The 15538-nt window shown below is 36.9% G+C and overlaps 1 protein-coding gene across 5 annotated transcripts in view; it reads right to left on the reverse strand.

The window, feature by feature from the left end:
- Positions 1 to 15538, reverse strand: part of LOC119071494 (mucin-5AC) — a 131637-nt gene that overhangs the window by 11125 nt on the left and 104974 nt on the right. For 3 of the 5 annotated variants that reach the window (XM_037176354.1, XM_037176353.1, XM_037176356.1), the window contains exons 2-10: positions 4709 to 4909; positions 4350 to 4648; positions 4078 to 4283; positions 2272 to 4000; positions 1100 to 1929; positions 796 to 980; positions 553 to 728; positions 443 to 489; positions 135 to 287 (exon numbers count right to left, since the gene is read on the reverse strand). In XM_037176354.1, the coding sequence (XP_037032249.1) occupies positions 135 to 287; positions 443 to 489; positions 553 to 728; positions 796 to 980; positions 1100 to 1929; positions 2272 to 4000; positions 4078 to 4283; positions 4350 to 4648; positions 4709 to 4909 (3826 nt within the window). The remainder of the gene's footprint in view (positions 1 to 134; positions 288 to 442; positions 490 to 552; positions 729 to 795; positions 981 to 1099; positions 1930 to 2271; positions 4001 to 4077; positions 4284 to 4349; positions 4649 to 4708; positions 4910 to 15538) is intronic. The other 2 variants (XM_037176355.1, XM_037176357.1) reach the window with 1 other exon arrangement.

The raw sequence follows: 15538 nt of genomic DNA on the forward strand, positions 1-15538 counted from the left end.
GAGAAACTAGATGATAAAAGCGGATTAACAGCCGAAATTCGTTTACGTATCATCTATTAGCGTAAATTCTTGTCTTCCTGCGACTAAAAGCTATTTTCTCTCGCGAAGCGCACACGCTTCCTCTCTCTCTGTACCTTGTCGAAGTTATTTGTGGCGATGCTGTCGTCGACAATGTTGTATAAATTTGTTTAGTCGGAGTGTATGTTGTAGAGGAATATCCAACGTTTGGTGAACGTGTTGATGTTACCGCAAATTGATTATCGGAGATTGAATTTATTTCGTTTCCCCTGAATGATTACATAGCATTTTGATGGGATTTTATAAATTTTGTATTAGAAATGGCAATTCATGAAACGAATGGGACTTGCAATTTTTGTGAACAAAATATGACTTGTGGTTCAGTGTGAATATGCCGGCTAAGTATTTATGTACAAGAACTTACCTCAGCTGGTTCCTCGGTGGATGGTCGTAGGTGCTATCTCCTTCCAACTGAACAGAATAACGGCAAATGAGATATTCACTTCTCACACAAAAAAAAAACGATTTTATTACCTGTGCTATGAGTGCTTCATCATAGTCTGGATTGTAAGAGCTAACAGGCCGTTGTTCGTAGACAGGTTCCTGTTTTACATACGTCTCTCTTGGAGGCGATTGAGTTGACACAGTACTTGGTCGATATGTGGACTGGATTGGCTTTTGTGTAACTGTAGTGTATTGTTGACCGTAATCTATGCGAAAATGAGGACTCAATAAATTGACATCAACGAGCATCAGAAGTGTGTGGTGATCACCTACCAATATCTCTATACAATTCAACATCTTCGTCGTACACGGAATAATATGAATCGAATTGAGAGGGATTCGAGTACCCCGCATTGCTGTTGGTCGTGTTGTAATAGTTTCGATTGTTATTTTGCGGAATCGGTCTAGATGATGGTTGTTGAATGTAAACGGTCGGCGATTGTGTCGATTGCTCAACTCTTCAAAAAAACGAAATTTTCGGTAAGCTTGAAAAAATCATTGAAAAAATTTTTCGAAATTTTATGTGTAAGGTATTGTACTGGTCCGTAGTTACACTGTCCCCTAACACAAAATTTACCTGTTTCCCACTTTGTCATCATATTCCAATAAATTTTTGTTATTTTTCGTTCCGTCAATTGACTTTTGTAACTTCCATCTCGGCTGACCGCGATTCGGTCGAATTGTGTAAATCTTTCTGGTTGTCGTACTGGTCCGTGTCGTCGTTGTCGTTGGTGGTAAAGTTGTGGTCGTTGTTGTAAATAGAAATTCGGTGGTAAATTCAGGCGCGCTAGTCGAGCCTAATCGTGTTCGCTTTGTGTACGGTCGTAGTGTTGAATGGTTCAAGTAACGTTGAATGTTGTTCAGTGGTTTTATGTCTTGGAAAATGTCTTTCGGGAATGTTATAAAAGCGGGAATCGTTGCAGTTTGCTGATTGCGATTGAACACATTGTCGGGACTCGGTGTTGTGTGTTGTAGAAATGGAAAGTGCGTATGGTATGAGCTATTCCGATAGGATGGTGTGGTTGGTGGCCGTGGTGCCATTGTTTCCGATAAGGGAACGAACTGTGATTTTATTGCAGGAGGCGAATGAATGGCATCGTCGTCCTCATCATCGTCATAGTAGTATTCATCGTCATCGTCGTCAGACGTTTCATTGTTCACCAGTTGAAGTTTGGTTGTGGGTTTCTTGGGAATGCTGTTGATGAAGCTTTCATAACCTTTCGGAGAACGCGTTGACGGACGAACCGATGGTGTTGGTGTGGGTTTTTGCTTCAGAACATCTAATTGTTCTTTTTCCTTTTCTATTGCTTCTTCTTCGTCTTCTTCGTCATCTTCATAGTAATACTCATCCGAGTCTAATGTGGTCGACTGGGTCTTTGCTGTTGTTGGAGCGGTTGATGTCTGATACTTAGAGGAAATGTTTCTCATTAAATTTTACGACAATATTTCTGGCATATTTGAAGCACTTAACCGTAAGTAGCCTAAATCCAAGCACTGAACGTTCGGTTCAGACTACTTTAGCTACTTCAAGGAAGACTGACAGACTACGGTAAAATCAATTCAAATTTTACAAATGTTTGTGGGCAGTTAGTAAGCTTTTAAGCTCATGACGAATGAATAACCCAGCTAAAATTGAATATTACAGAGAAAGGAATGAAACTGCAGATTCTAAAGAGCGCTCGTTTCACGGACTAACGGGTGTTGAAATTGCAACAAAATTTTTTCTTACGTCTGGCCTCTTCAACTTACTCTAAAATCATTGCTTAGTGCAGTGTACTTGAAGAATGGTTTTGGTGTGCTCTTATTAACAAGACCACCAGTTTCCAACAGTTTATTAAGTTTCGTCGTCGGCTTCCAAGTCGTTCTCTCCACTCTCGAGCCAAATGTTACTGTTGTCGTTTCTACTGGTTTCCATGTGGACGAATCTGGAATGGAACGGGCTGTCGTAGTGGCCCTGCTAACATCAACATAGGTTTTTTTCGGCGTCGTGTTCAAAGCTTTATCTTTGTAATGGTTGGCAATTTTTGCATCCAATTGCGACAAATGTGTCTCACGAATCCCAGCAACAAATTTGTCAAAGTCGAAATCTAGGCCAACCAATGGGCCAGTGAAATCGTCGCCCAATTTGATGGTTGAATGTTTTTGGGTTGTGGGAGGCGGCGATGTTGTCGTAGATTCTGCTGTTGACTTTTTCGTCACAAAAAACCTTTGCGTCTTCTGAGTCGGTTTGGTGATCTCGTCTTTCACCACGTGATAGTTAAATATTGCGGGCGACTTGTGGTGCTCTTTGGTGTCGATTTGTTGGAAAGCAACATTTACGGGATAGTATGTGTGACTAGTAATATCGGGGGCTACGCGCGGGGTTGTCGTTTGTATATTTGAATGTTGTCTATGTTGCGGTTTCTGAGTTGTAGGATATTCGTATTGCGGTGAATATGTTGTCGGCAGTTCTTGATGTTTTGTAATTGCCTTATTGTAAAAATTGGACCGCTGAGTTGTTGTTACGGGCTGATAAAATATCCTCGGTGGCGTTGAATATTGTTGATGTGGCGGAGGTGTAGTGGAATAGAAACTGCCTACGTATGACCCTTTGCCATAATCGTAATAGTCGTCAGTTGATTCGTACACTGGTGCCGGCGATGAGTGATAGACATTCGGCCGTGGTGTGCTAAAACTCAATTTTCCATTTGCATTCGATTGACGAAATTTGCTAAATTCTTTGTAGTCATCGATTGGCGATTGAGTGGTTGGTTGATTGTTGTAAAAACCGCCGACGGTGCTGAACGATATAAATTGATTTTTTGGCGTCGCATTCGGTAGGATAGCCACGTTGGGTAATTTGTTCACAAACTCCTGAGGACTGATAATTTTACGGTGTTCTCGTTCGTCGCGATTGTCATTCCCGAAGTGGAAAAATGAGAAATTGTCGGGCAGTCGGTCGTCATGTGCCGGCTTGAACTTCGGTTTCGCATTATTTGAATAAATTGGAGTATTCTGCGTATCCGGATAGAGTGGATCTTTGGTGGATGCTTTGAAATTGTTTGCGTAGAAATTGTCTTGATCCACATATCGATACGACGGATTCGAGTGAAATTGACTCGTTTTAGCTTGCTCCCCGCCAGCATTGTTGGCTTTCGAGTAAGAATTGGCATACGGATTGTACTCCGGCTTAGCGTTGGACTGTTCGCGTGGCTTAAAATACGGACTAGAGTTTGTGCTTTGTGGTACAGTCAGAAATGGATTATAGTTTTGATTAACAGTCAGTCGAGGTTGAAATTGTTTGTCATTATTGTACTGATCGTTGTTCCCGAACTGCCATGGTGATCGGGCTATTGGTGGTGGTCGTAATTGTCTGGGCGAACGTTTGTACTCGTCTGATGTTGATGGTGACGATGTCTGTATCGCTAGCGTTTCGTTCGTGTATGTCTCAGTTTCGATGTCACGTTTTATTCGGTCCGCATGTGCTTTCTTACGGTCACTAATTATTGGTAATTAAGTCAATTTTGGTCAGTTGGTCATCCAAAGAGAGGTGGGAAAATATTTTCAAAAGCCTACCTGTGCTGACCGATCTGTGAACCGAATGCAAACGATCCGATTTTACCGTGAGTCGAAATGGCATTTACACTTGGTTGATGGAGAAGGCCATCACGATCTCGTTGCACTTGGGTAACCGTACTTGGTTGACCGCGGTAAACTCTTTGCTGTCGATCAGATTCTTCTTCCTCCACCGGTGGCAAAGTTTCATGGGCTTCAGCGTACAGCTGCTCGACAAAATAAAAAATTGTCAGAAAAACCTTAAAAGTTCGTGCAGCAAAGGTGACCCTTACTTCGGCAAGATCTTTTTCCTCTTCGAACTTGGGCTGTCCTCTGGATGTGATAACTGGATTCGGGGCTACTTTCAATTGTGGAGGCGGTGGAATTGCATGCACTCTAGCCGGAATACCTTGTCCTGACGACGATGGTGCAGATGGCGATGAAAATCTGAACTTTTGTGGTTGACTTGTATGTGCCTGTGGTTGAATTGTTTGTATTTGTGGTATGCGTGGCGTTACTTGGCGATCTATTGCCGATGGTGCAATATTATCGCTCAATTCACAACCAACATTTCTGGGCCAATCGCAGGTTTCTGTTTGAATCAGTGTTGAGTGTTATTTGGAATTGAAACATATTTTCAAAAGTTTCTTACGCAATTCATGGCTGTACATAAGACCGCCTGTACAACTTTCCAATAAGGCACCACCGAATACGCAAACATAGTACTGCGAACAGTCAGTTGGATGTGGATAATATCCAAATTCTTCGGGACAATTGAAATCGCTGTTCGACGAAGATTTGATGTTTGTGGTGAAAACACGAGATGCAGGACGTCTCGACTGGGCTTCTAAACCTAATGGAAGATAGAAAATTGAATGTTAATAATATGAACGATAGATTAGATCATTTTCGGGCAGTTCATTAGCTTAAAGCCAAAAAGAAAACATAGAAGAAGTCGACAAGTAATCGATTTAAGATGTGCACAACAGTTGGATCAAACCAGCATTGTGCTAATATCACCACATACCCGCAATAAGTATCGAAGCGACATGGACGTATATTTCCATTTCTCTTATGATTCGCTATTTCCATAGATTTAAAGAACTCGAAGTCATTTTCTTGTCACTGTCGTCATAGTGTGAAAAGATGCAAAATGGGTTGAAAGATGTTTTTTGGTTCCTTCATATCGAAACCGCGTGAATGTGTACAATTAAGTGTATCCACCGTATCCAGGAAAATTTTGAAGAAAAACCAGCGGAAAATGCATGTAGCGGGAAGTAATTTGTACGTTTTTGGTTGCCGTGAAATTTTTACTCGGATACCGGGAAGTAATTGTTATTTACAACACAAAGGATAAAATGGTGAAAAAGAGAGTTTTTGTGTGAATTTGGTTGATCTGAGGCGAAGCCGATATTTTTCAACTTTTTATCCCGAGTTTTGTAATGGATTTTACACGCAATCTTACACTATATACTAACAGATGTCGTCGACGAAGAACACATAATTCTTCGCTGGCAACTGATTACGTTCAAAAGAAGATTCAGGTCATTTTCATGTATTTTTCGACCGAATTTAGAGGATTGCTTTGCAAATTTGTAGCGAACATTTACAAAGAAAATTATTCGTTTTTTGATGATTTTTCTGAACAATTAAAGCAAGCAAAAATGTGTTCCTTTTAAAGGAAAAATTGGATTGTGAACTTATCCAATTGGAGAAGTCTTTGCAGATTGTGTAAATTTAGGTAATCTGCCAAAGGGCTAAGCTATGACTATCTTTCCTTTAAAAGTAACACATTTTTGCGTGTTTGGTTTTACAAAAAAAAAATTGATTCAGAGAAATCATCAAAAAACGAATATGTTTCCGCCTGAACGTAGGCTACAAATTTGCAAAGTGCCAATATCTCTTAAGAATAGTTTTGCCTTTTTCTGCAATTGGCAAAGAAATTTTCCATACTCATCTGCGCCCTTTACGAAATACCTCGACTTGGTGGTTCTCGTGTAAAGTTTAAACGATCATCACAATCACATTGCAAAACGCTATGCCGCCGGTGCCTCTTAATAATAACATTATTGTGACTGCATTGTGCAACCAATTACAAATCTAAAATAAATTATTCATTTTAAAGAAATATACAAAATATCACAGAGAGCGCAGAAATTCACACGTTCTACGAATATTTAATTAGTTCGCACATAACAAAACGAAACAAAACAAAAGGTTTGTTAATCGTGATGCAGCAGTGACAACAATGCTCTTGTTGCCTTAGACGAGCATTATTCCCATAAATGGACCCCATGCATTAGTGTATGTTTAAGAAGAACTAAAAATATTAAAGACTAGTGGCTGAGGTCATGTCTAATTAAATGCTAATAATCGTAAACCGTTGTGGATTATTTTGCTTTTTTTCGGCCTGTAAAAGCCAACAAAAAAAAAATAGGACAACGTTAATACTGAAGCGGTATGGTAAAGTCGTAAACAAAACGTAAATCGTAAAAGTATTTCTTTTGTTGTTGTTTTTGTCGGGTTATGGAAGTTATGTTTCAGCTAATGTGGCTATTGTTTACCAATGACTTACCAGATTATGTGAATGAAATTGGTGAATTTTTATAGAGAGATAGACATTGAATTTCGCGGTCAATCAAAGCATAATTAATTGTTGGAACATTTCGATTCTTTGCTCCAAATAAAAATTTAATTTTCAGTTGAAAACGCGAATGAATTTACCTACAAATATTTACAGATTTTTCAATTGAAAGTAAGCAACATATATCAGCAGCGTCACGTACACTTACGCGGACAGTGTTCACTGGCCGCCACATCTTTTCAAATCTTGTACGTTGTTTGTTTTAGAAAACTAGAATTTCTTGTGTAAATGGCAGCCATGAATATAAACTACCAGGTATGGTCTAAAGTTACCGCGAAGGACAGAACGATTTTAAAAAAGGATTCAAACGCACTCATTTTCATATTTTTTACACGAATAATGAATCGATCGATTTTAAAGAATCAAATACCTGCATTGTAAAACGTTTAATTCACGAAAGTTGTTTATACAATTTAAATAGTCAATGAACGTCAACACAAGGTATGGTCGAATGTCAAACTTTGTATGGAGCGGAGGACATAGCGATTTCATAGAAAGAAACTCACCTCTCATGAGAGGTGAGTTTGTTTATATGAAATCGTCATGTCCTCCGGTTTGAATGAATGCCTTGTTTATACTTTCGTTGTATAGTTAAAGACTCTAACTTTGAGTCGAGGTTAGAGTGTCGTATTTCTATGCTGGAGTTGATTTATCATCTCAAGCGTTTTAAGTAAAATTTCATCATTAGAAAGCAACAACATGTTACTAATGGTTCGGTTACATTATAATCGTTCCATTGTCCACATTTACCACAAATTGTAATTTATACTAGCAAGAACATGAAACTAAGCCAAGCAAATTGAACAAAATGCAGAATGTTCTAGTTTTTTTTTCTTCATATTTTTATATATTTTATAATCTTATCAACATTAAGACAGCGACATAAATTCAGTATTTTCAACAATAAAGTTAATATTGTGCAGGAATTGTTGCGTTGCACCAACTTGCGTAAAGCTGGGCGACCCGCTTACAAGAGGGAATAAATATTCTGACAAATTACAATCGATCGTTCTGATCACATGATGTCTGCATCCGAAACGGCGTTGTTGTGCCAAGCAATTAATTTACACCAATTTTATATCGCATTACAATACACACCAAAAATGCAATAATTCATCGATATGTATTCGATTGGTGACATAATGCAATTTGTTGATCTTAAACGAAATGTTACGTAAATTTCTTTCTTTCATTCTTGTACCATATTCATAAGTGTAACGTGGACAAACGAGACATTATATATCGGTGATTCACTGTATATACTTTATCGTCACATTAATAATATGATGATTATAATTGGCGTTATATATGTAACATAAAGAACCAAAAAAAAAAATCATTTTATGCCAGCCTGCGGTCGTGCCCGCCGTTACAGTTTTATGCAAATTCTCGAGTATCGCAGCTTTATTTTAATGAATTACTTCATATAAAATATCAGTTTAAATTAGCCAATAAATAGCAATAAAATGCTGTAAAATGGTACGCGGTGGTAAAATGTAAAGAAAACCTTGTCTGGTCTGTATGTCTATACTATTGAATGGAAACAATATCCACAGAAATTGCAACCGACTAAATTCCACATTTTATTCATAATCATCATAAAATGCATGCTCTTGTTCGTCTGTTCCGCATTATTATTTCAATCCTGTATAACGGGGCCGTAACTTAAGTATTTTGATTTAGGAATTGAGTTACATTTAATGTCGTATAATAAGAGCCAGGCACAATATTTTCACATAAAACCGACTTATTGTTTATGGTATTTTATTAATTTAAATGAGTTTATTATTTTCGAGTTGTGGTCGTTCAATTTTGATTGATTGTTAGTAGAACTTTGTATAAAAATCAACTGGAAAGCGATCGAGAATGCGGTTGTTCTACGGACGAAACTTTCCGTCAACAAGAAAGACAGGAATTACAAAACAAAAGACATCAGTTGGTAGTCGAACCTCTCAAAAAATAGAGTAGGTTTTTGCGTATCTGTTGTGGACAGAGAAATGATAAGTTGGTACGCCAATGGCGAGATAGAAGGAGCATGTCGAAAAAATTGGCACCTCTATTGAGAGAATTCGTATGTAATTTTCTCCCATACCGTACACAATTTTTAACCTCAGATTGCTTCGCCACAGGCATACCAACTTATCATTTCTCTGGTTGTGGACGGCATATTTAAGGCACTTTCCAAAGCACGTAGCAGGGTAATAAAGATTTTTACACGTATTTTGATACCATTAATACCATTCTTCTTTTTCTTCTTCTTTTTCAGCCTGTTTCTATCCACTGCTGGATGTAGGCCTCTCCAACGTCTTTCCATTTCGTACGATCCATTGCCATTTGCTGCCAGTTTGTACCTGCAATATTCTTAATTCTGTTTGTCCATCTCTCTGGTGGTCTACCTATAGCTCGTTTTTTATAAGGTCGCCAGTTCATGATCTTTTTGGTCCAACGTTCGTCTGTCCTTCTTGCAATATGTCCCGCCCAGCTCCATTTCAGAGATGCTATTCTTTCCATGACATCAACGACCCTGGTCTGTTGTCGAATCCATTGATTCGTCATTCTGTCTCTGAGTGTTATTCCAAGCATACTCCGTTCCATGGCTCTTTGTGTCACTCTCAATTTATCTTCGGATGCTTTCGTTAAAGTTAACGTTTCCGCACTGGAGCACTGGAAGGACACAAGTGTCGAAAACTTTGCGTTTCAGACTATTATTCATTTTGCTTTTGAAAATTAGTCTGAGTTTTCCGAACGCTGCCCATGCAAGACCAATCCTACGTCTTATTTCTGCAGTTTGGTTGTCCAGACCTAACTTCAGTTTATGTCCTAGATATACATAGCTGTCGACTCGTTCAATGACTGTGTCACCAATTTTGATTTCTCTATCGTCCCCGATGTTGGTCATGACTTTTGTTTTCGATAAGTTCATCTTGAGGCCAACTTAACTGTTGTAGCATAAGCTGAGCCTGACCTAGATTCGCTGCTATCGGTACAATGTCATCAGCCTTAATACCATTAGCAGCCTTAATGGTAATTTTGCAATGACATTAAGAAAAAAAAAGGTATGGAAATATTCGCATACTTCGAATAAAGTACTACTTTATTTTTTTTCTATTACCCTGCTAGGTACTTTGCACTTTCGCTTGTCACCCTCACTTCGGTCGGGCTTATAACTCGCGAAATACAGTTACGTAAATAGCTTTTCTATTTCGATCTTCGAAACTCGAAACCGATTAAGTAATTGATTATTTCCTTCGAATATCTCAATTTATGGTAACTCGAGATAAATTCTACATTCTATTCAAAAGTCCCAACTGGGTATTTTATTAAATTTATTTATGTCACGTTTTGTGCATGCTTTTAAAATACGTTTTTTTTTGTCCGTTCTTGTATACAAAAGTATTTCATTAATGCAGCAATTTTGGTCTTTGAAACAGATAATTTGCTCCATTTAATAATACCAGAAAGTAAACTACAACTAGATGAAAAGCGATTATATGTAAATTTTCATTGCATTTTGTGTGTCTCGGTATAAAGAGTCGTATTGAAATCAAGTCTATTCGGTTTATGGTAAAGATACAATGTCTATAACAGCGGACTTTTAAGAGACGAAAGATTTGATACACAAAAGTGATTATAGCCGATGCAAATATTAAAAACACACTTTTCCTATTGAAAACGAAATTTGTTGTTTTTTTTCATGCCAAACTTACATGCACACAAGAAAATTTCATTTTACGCTCTACATAAATCTGATTCTATTCAAAATGATCTTTTTTCTGTGTTTTGTTTTCTTGATTCGCTATATTATGTTTGGGCTGATGGAGTTAACTGCGCGCGACTTATAATGGCTTTTTATGACTTACGTAAGAATATGTTTTTCAAATGTATTTTATATTTGAAAATCGAATGCAAAATTACGGTTTACAGAGAAAAAAATGAGTTTATTACTTAATCTCAAATGTGCTTGTGTCTTGTCTATTTCATTGTAATTTGGGGGAAGGGGGGCACAAACATTGAAAGCAAAATAAATTCGTTTTGCTGGCGTGCTGTTGAAGTGTTTATACTACGGTAATTTCCATCTTTAATCTAGATAAATGGTTCTGTCGTTTGGTTGCTCTCTTTTTCTTACGACTTTGCTCAATCCCTTCTTTCTACGGTAAATTGTTTGCTGTGAGATGCAGACATCAAACCTTTTTATTTTCGAGACACACGACAGCTTCTGTTTTCCGAAGTTTATTTATTGTAGTTTGTGGATGATTGTAACGGATAAAATACATTTTAGCATTAAATTTAAAAGAGTGAAGACGAGAAACGGTAACCTAGATCTACCATACTTTGCTACTTAACACAGCACTGCTCCTAGCATGAACACTCAATTGACAAGAGTGTCAAATTTGGAGACTTTTCTTATATGAGCTACCGATTGTTTGTATTGAACGTTTTGTTCATGCTAGAAGCAGTTCTGTGTCCTAACTCACTGGGCCAAATATCTGCTTTTAAGGAAAGAATTCTATTTAACTTCTAAAGTCCGGATGGCCATTCGATGATTACTTCATTATTAGTAGTTTAGCAATGCCAGTGGTGTGTTGAAGAACTACAAAAAGCTGAATGAGTCAAAGTTCCAAGTTTTCCTAATTTTCCTATTACTATTGACGTCATGGCGATTCACGTAAAATGCCCCGATTTCGTCAATTATGCGGAAGAAACTCTTTGAAACAAAGAAATCTACACACCTTCAACGCATTTCGATGCAATTTGTCGATAAAACAAAAATTTTCACTTACTTTGTTACTCAGTTTACTGTTCGCGCAGATAACATTCATTCAAAGTTTCGCTTCTCATGAATTGTAATTTCCCATTAATAATTGGTTGAATTGTTGAATTTCAAAACATAACACAAGGTGTGCAATTAATCACCTGGTTATACAATGAACAAGAAAATTGTTTAATTGAACAAGGAACTCGCTGTTTAATGCAAAAACAAACGTTCAATTTCGTTTTCCCTAACTTAAAACAGGTCGTCGACCCTACCTACTCTTCGAGTTTCTACATCAACAGACTATTTTATAGTTAAACATTTATTTTTAACGACAACAACGCAGTTCGGCATTTGTCATTCGCTAATCTGAAATCCATAAAATTATTTTGTTGTTCAGAGGTCCGTCTTTCAATAATATCACTTCTTATAGCAAGCAGCCCATAGTTCCTCCCACCAATTTCTGTAGATTATGAATCGAATTCTATATTCAATTGGACACTGCAACGACCACATAAATGTTATGTGGCTACATTCTGTGACATTGAAAAATATAGCAAATTTAGCTGACTGATTCTAACTAATACAATGCGATTAAAATGGATTGTTGGATCCTCGAGAATAAATGAATTGTTTTAATGTTTTAAGCGTTGGCTTAACGATTTTAATTTATTCACTTCGCTATATATTGCTGGCACCAGCAAACTGGTATGTCCGACGACTTTTAGTGAACTAACTCCACTTAAAATACCAAGCGAATGACTGAAGTTAGTATATAGATATGGAAAATGGACAACAATTTATTCAACTTATTGTAAGAAAGACAGGGCGGATTTATTAAACATTTCCTGCTGAATGAATTACGAGATTTTCATTTACATTTCTAATGTTAAAATAATTGAAATTCAATTTATTTTCAGACTCCTAATATTTGTTCAAATCATCGTCGCGAATGCTTTTAGAATCAAAGTGTCATATATTCGTTGAAGGTCAGTGATAATGTCGATCTAAAAAAAACTTGAATTAAATCTAATTTTGACTAGATAAACAACACTTCAATGAAGTGCACAAAATATGCTATGTTGTATACGAAAAATAGATATTTTATTGAGAGAAAAAAAGCACAATCCGTCCGTATTTCGTTTCATTAGTTGGACATGGACGTGTATATTATACCCACAAATATAAATAACAAAAAAAATCTGAATAGCAAAAACAATTTGCACGGCTAATAAGCAAATTTTATTAAAACAGTGCCGCCTTTTCCATATGGGCAAATTCCCGTGGCGCCCGAAGAAGAACAGAAGAAAATGGCGCCCGAAATTCTTTAAAAAAAATTAACTTTAATAAATTGCCGCCGATTTTTTCAATTGCCCGATGGCGCCCAAAAGCTAAAGACGGCACTGGGTAAAAACGAAGTTTGTCCGTCAAAATAATGCTGAGTAATTTCTGGAATTGTGATGTAACTAACTAATTATCGCGAAGTTCAACGTTTAGGCAATTCAATAAAGCGAAAGAATAAAAGAACCACCTTTTCCATGTCTAATCGACATGAGCTTAGCAGTGTAAGACTTTTGGACATGTAAATTGATACTCATAACTCATTACCATGTCCTCAGAAAGCAAAAAATGTAATGTTATAATCGACTGCTTGTCTAGTTCAAGCAGTTCTTCGAAACCGGATCCTTTAAGGAAAAACTTCAAATCATGCTTTGCTTCAGCTACCGACAGACAGGATGAGGTCACGCTGTCGTTAACTTTTCAGAAACGACGATACTGACAAAAATAATGGATGGCAAACATACAGAATTCATTCTTTAATGGCAAAACAACGAGACACACGCTAGAGGTGAATGGAAAACACTTCGAGACTGTCGACAGCTTCATTTAAATTGGGTCGCAAGTCAACGGTAGTAATATCATCGAAGAGGAAATACGTAGAAGGGTAACGCTTGGTTGGTAACAGGACGAGATGATCATTTTTGTGGGAGTTAATGTGGAAGGCAATTGGCGAAGACGATTTAACCATGAACTGTATCAGCTGTACAAAGAGGCTGAGATAATCCAATTCATAAAAATTAATCGATTAAGCACAGCGGCATCTGTTATCATTTCTCTGGAACACGGTATTTGAAAGCACTAAGAGTGTGCGATTGGAGAACGTTGGCGCGGAATAGATCCGATTGAAGACGAATGCTGGAGGAGGCCAAACCAATAGTAGGTTATAGTGCCCGCCTAAGTAAGTAGATCGTATCCAGCGAAAAGTATAGTAAAACTAAAGAAGTAAAAGATTTTCCATCGAACACTAGGCGTAACTTAACCTGTTTCAGACGGCTGTCATCTGCTACCGACAACGACAGCAATAATAAACGACAAGCTCCCACTAATGAGGTCTTATAAAGCCAAAAGCGTGTTAAAAACAAATGAAGTAAAAGATTTCTGAAATCAATATTTGAAAATCTTCGATCAAATGAAGTAATAGATCAGATAGTAAAACTGTCAATATGTGTGACAGGTTAAAAGAAGTGAGAGACATAAAATCGGTATTATGGCGATAAGATTGCCATTTATGAAATATTAAACGTTATGACCTTAGATTAATATAGATTGAAACGTAATTGCATTGGTGCGGTATTATGAACAACTTATCTATAAAGGACACACACCTGCAGATTCGTCATATCAAATGGCAACTCACGTTAATGGCATTAAAACTTTAATTAAGCGTTTCCTTTCTTATCAAAACTATGATTTTTTGACCTGCTCAGAATTTATTTGCCACCAAGAGATTTAATGTAAATTGGGTTCAATGCGATCGTGTCAAATCCGCAAAAGTTAAGCAAATATTAATGAAGAAAAAAGCCACTGTGTGAATGGTGAATGTCACAATAATCAAAACTCTACAAAATGGAATTCATTCATTCAACCAAAAATAAAATCAGAAACTTTGATTGATTTATATTCATTTATATTTTGTTAACCTGAAAATCAATCTTATCCACACTCCAAAAGCACATAATTATCATTATTGCTGCATATCGCACTGCTGTTATTTTTAACCGTTAAGAAATTAAACAAAAACCTTTAGCACAATATACGACCTCGTTGGGTGTGTTTCGATTAAATAATATCCATGGGTCGGGTTTGCAAAGTAAAAATGGTGTGCTGTAATACCCGGTGTGCGGTCAGTCTATGCTATATAGATTTAAAATGGGTGAAGTACGATTTTAACGTTGGTTTTGATTTCTTTTATTTTTATCATTTTTCTTTAAATTGCCATTAAATGTTAGCGATTATGAAATTGAGTTCATTATTTCATTCAGAATTTATTGCTTTAGCACTAAATTTGCCAATTTTTAATTAAAAAGTTGTATTTATATCAAGGACATCATATTTACAGTTTATTCAACAGCCACGTTGGCTCAAATTATCATGAGCCGAACGTTCGGAAAGTTTTTTTGTTTGGTACGAGAGGACACAATCATTTTTCATGAATGCACAAAATATTCGAACATTTCATTGCCAAACTGAATTAACAGCAATAAATCCTTATCGCAAAACGTATAAAAATCAATTATGGTCAGCCTGCTATCGGTAATTCTCGGCTTAAAGGCAATTTTTCTCCTCTCTGCATACTACAGCACGATAAAAGAGCCGTTAATTTTAATGATTGTTGAAAAGAAAATTGTTTTAAATTGACTGTCTGCCAATAAATCAATAAATTCGTCTGTTCCGTGGAATATTACATCAGATAATGAACGCGATATGGAAATTATTATTTCACGTTCATTTCAAGGGCATAGATCTGTAGACCCAGAAATAAATGGTTGCGACAAAATGAATTTGTTTCCTGTACACTTAGGAATTTTTAAGCTTTTCGGAATTTGCATATAGCCAGTAATCGATCCACTTCATTACGCATAAATTCGATTCAGAACAGCAAAACAAATAAAAATTCTTGTTTGTAGAATTTCCACCTGTGCTGAGTTAAAAACTGGATATTAACTTTTCCATTATGATTCTAACAAGGAAGACAACCATTTATTCTTCCGATATTATTATTGATTGCGTACATCTCACGCAGT

The sequence above is a fragment of the Bradysia coprophila genome (genome assembly GCF_014529535.1).
Source record: "Bradysia coprophila strain Holo2 chromosome IV unlocalized genomic scaffold, BU_Bcop_v1 contig_5, whole genome shotgun sequence".
In the NCBI taxonomy this organism is placed as follows: domain Eukaryota; kingdom Metazoa; phylum Arthropoda; class Insecta; order Diptera; family Sciaridae; genus Bradysia; species Bradysia coprophila.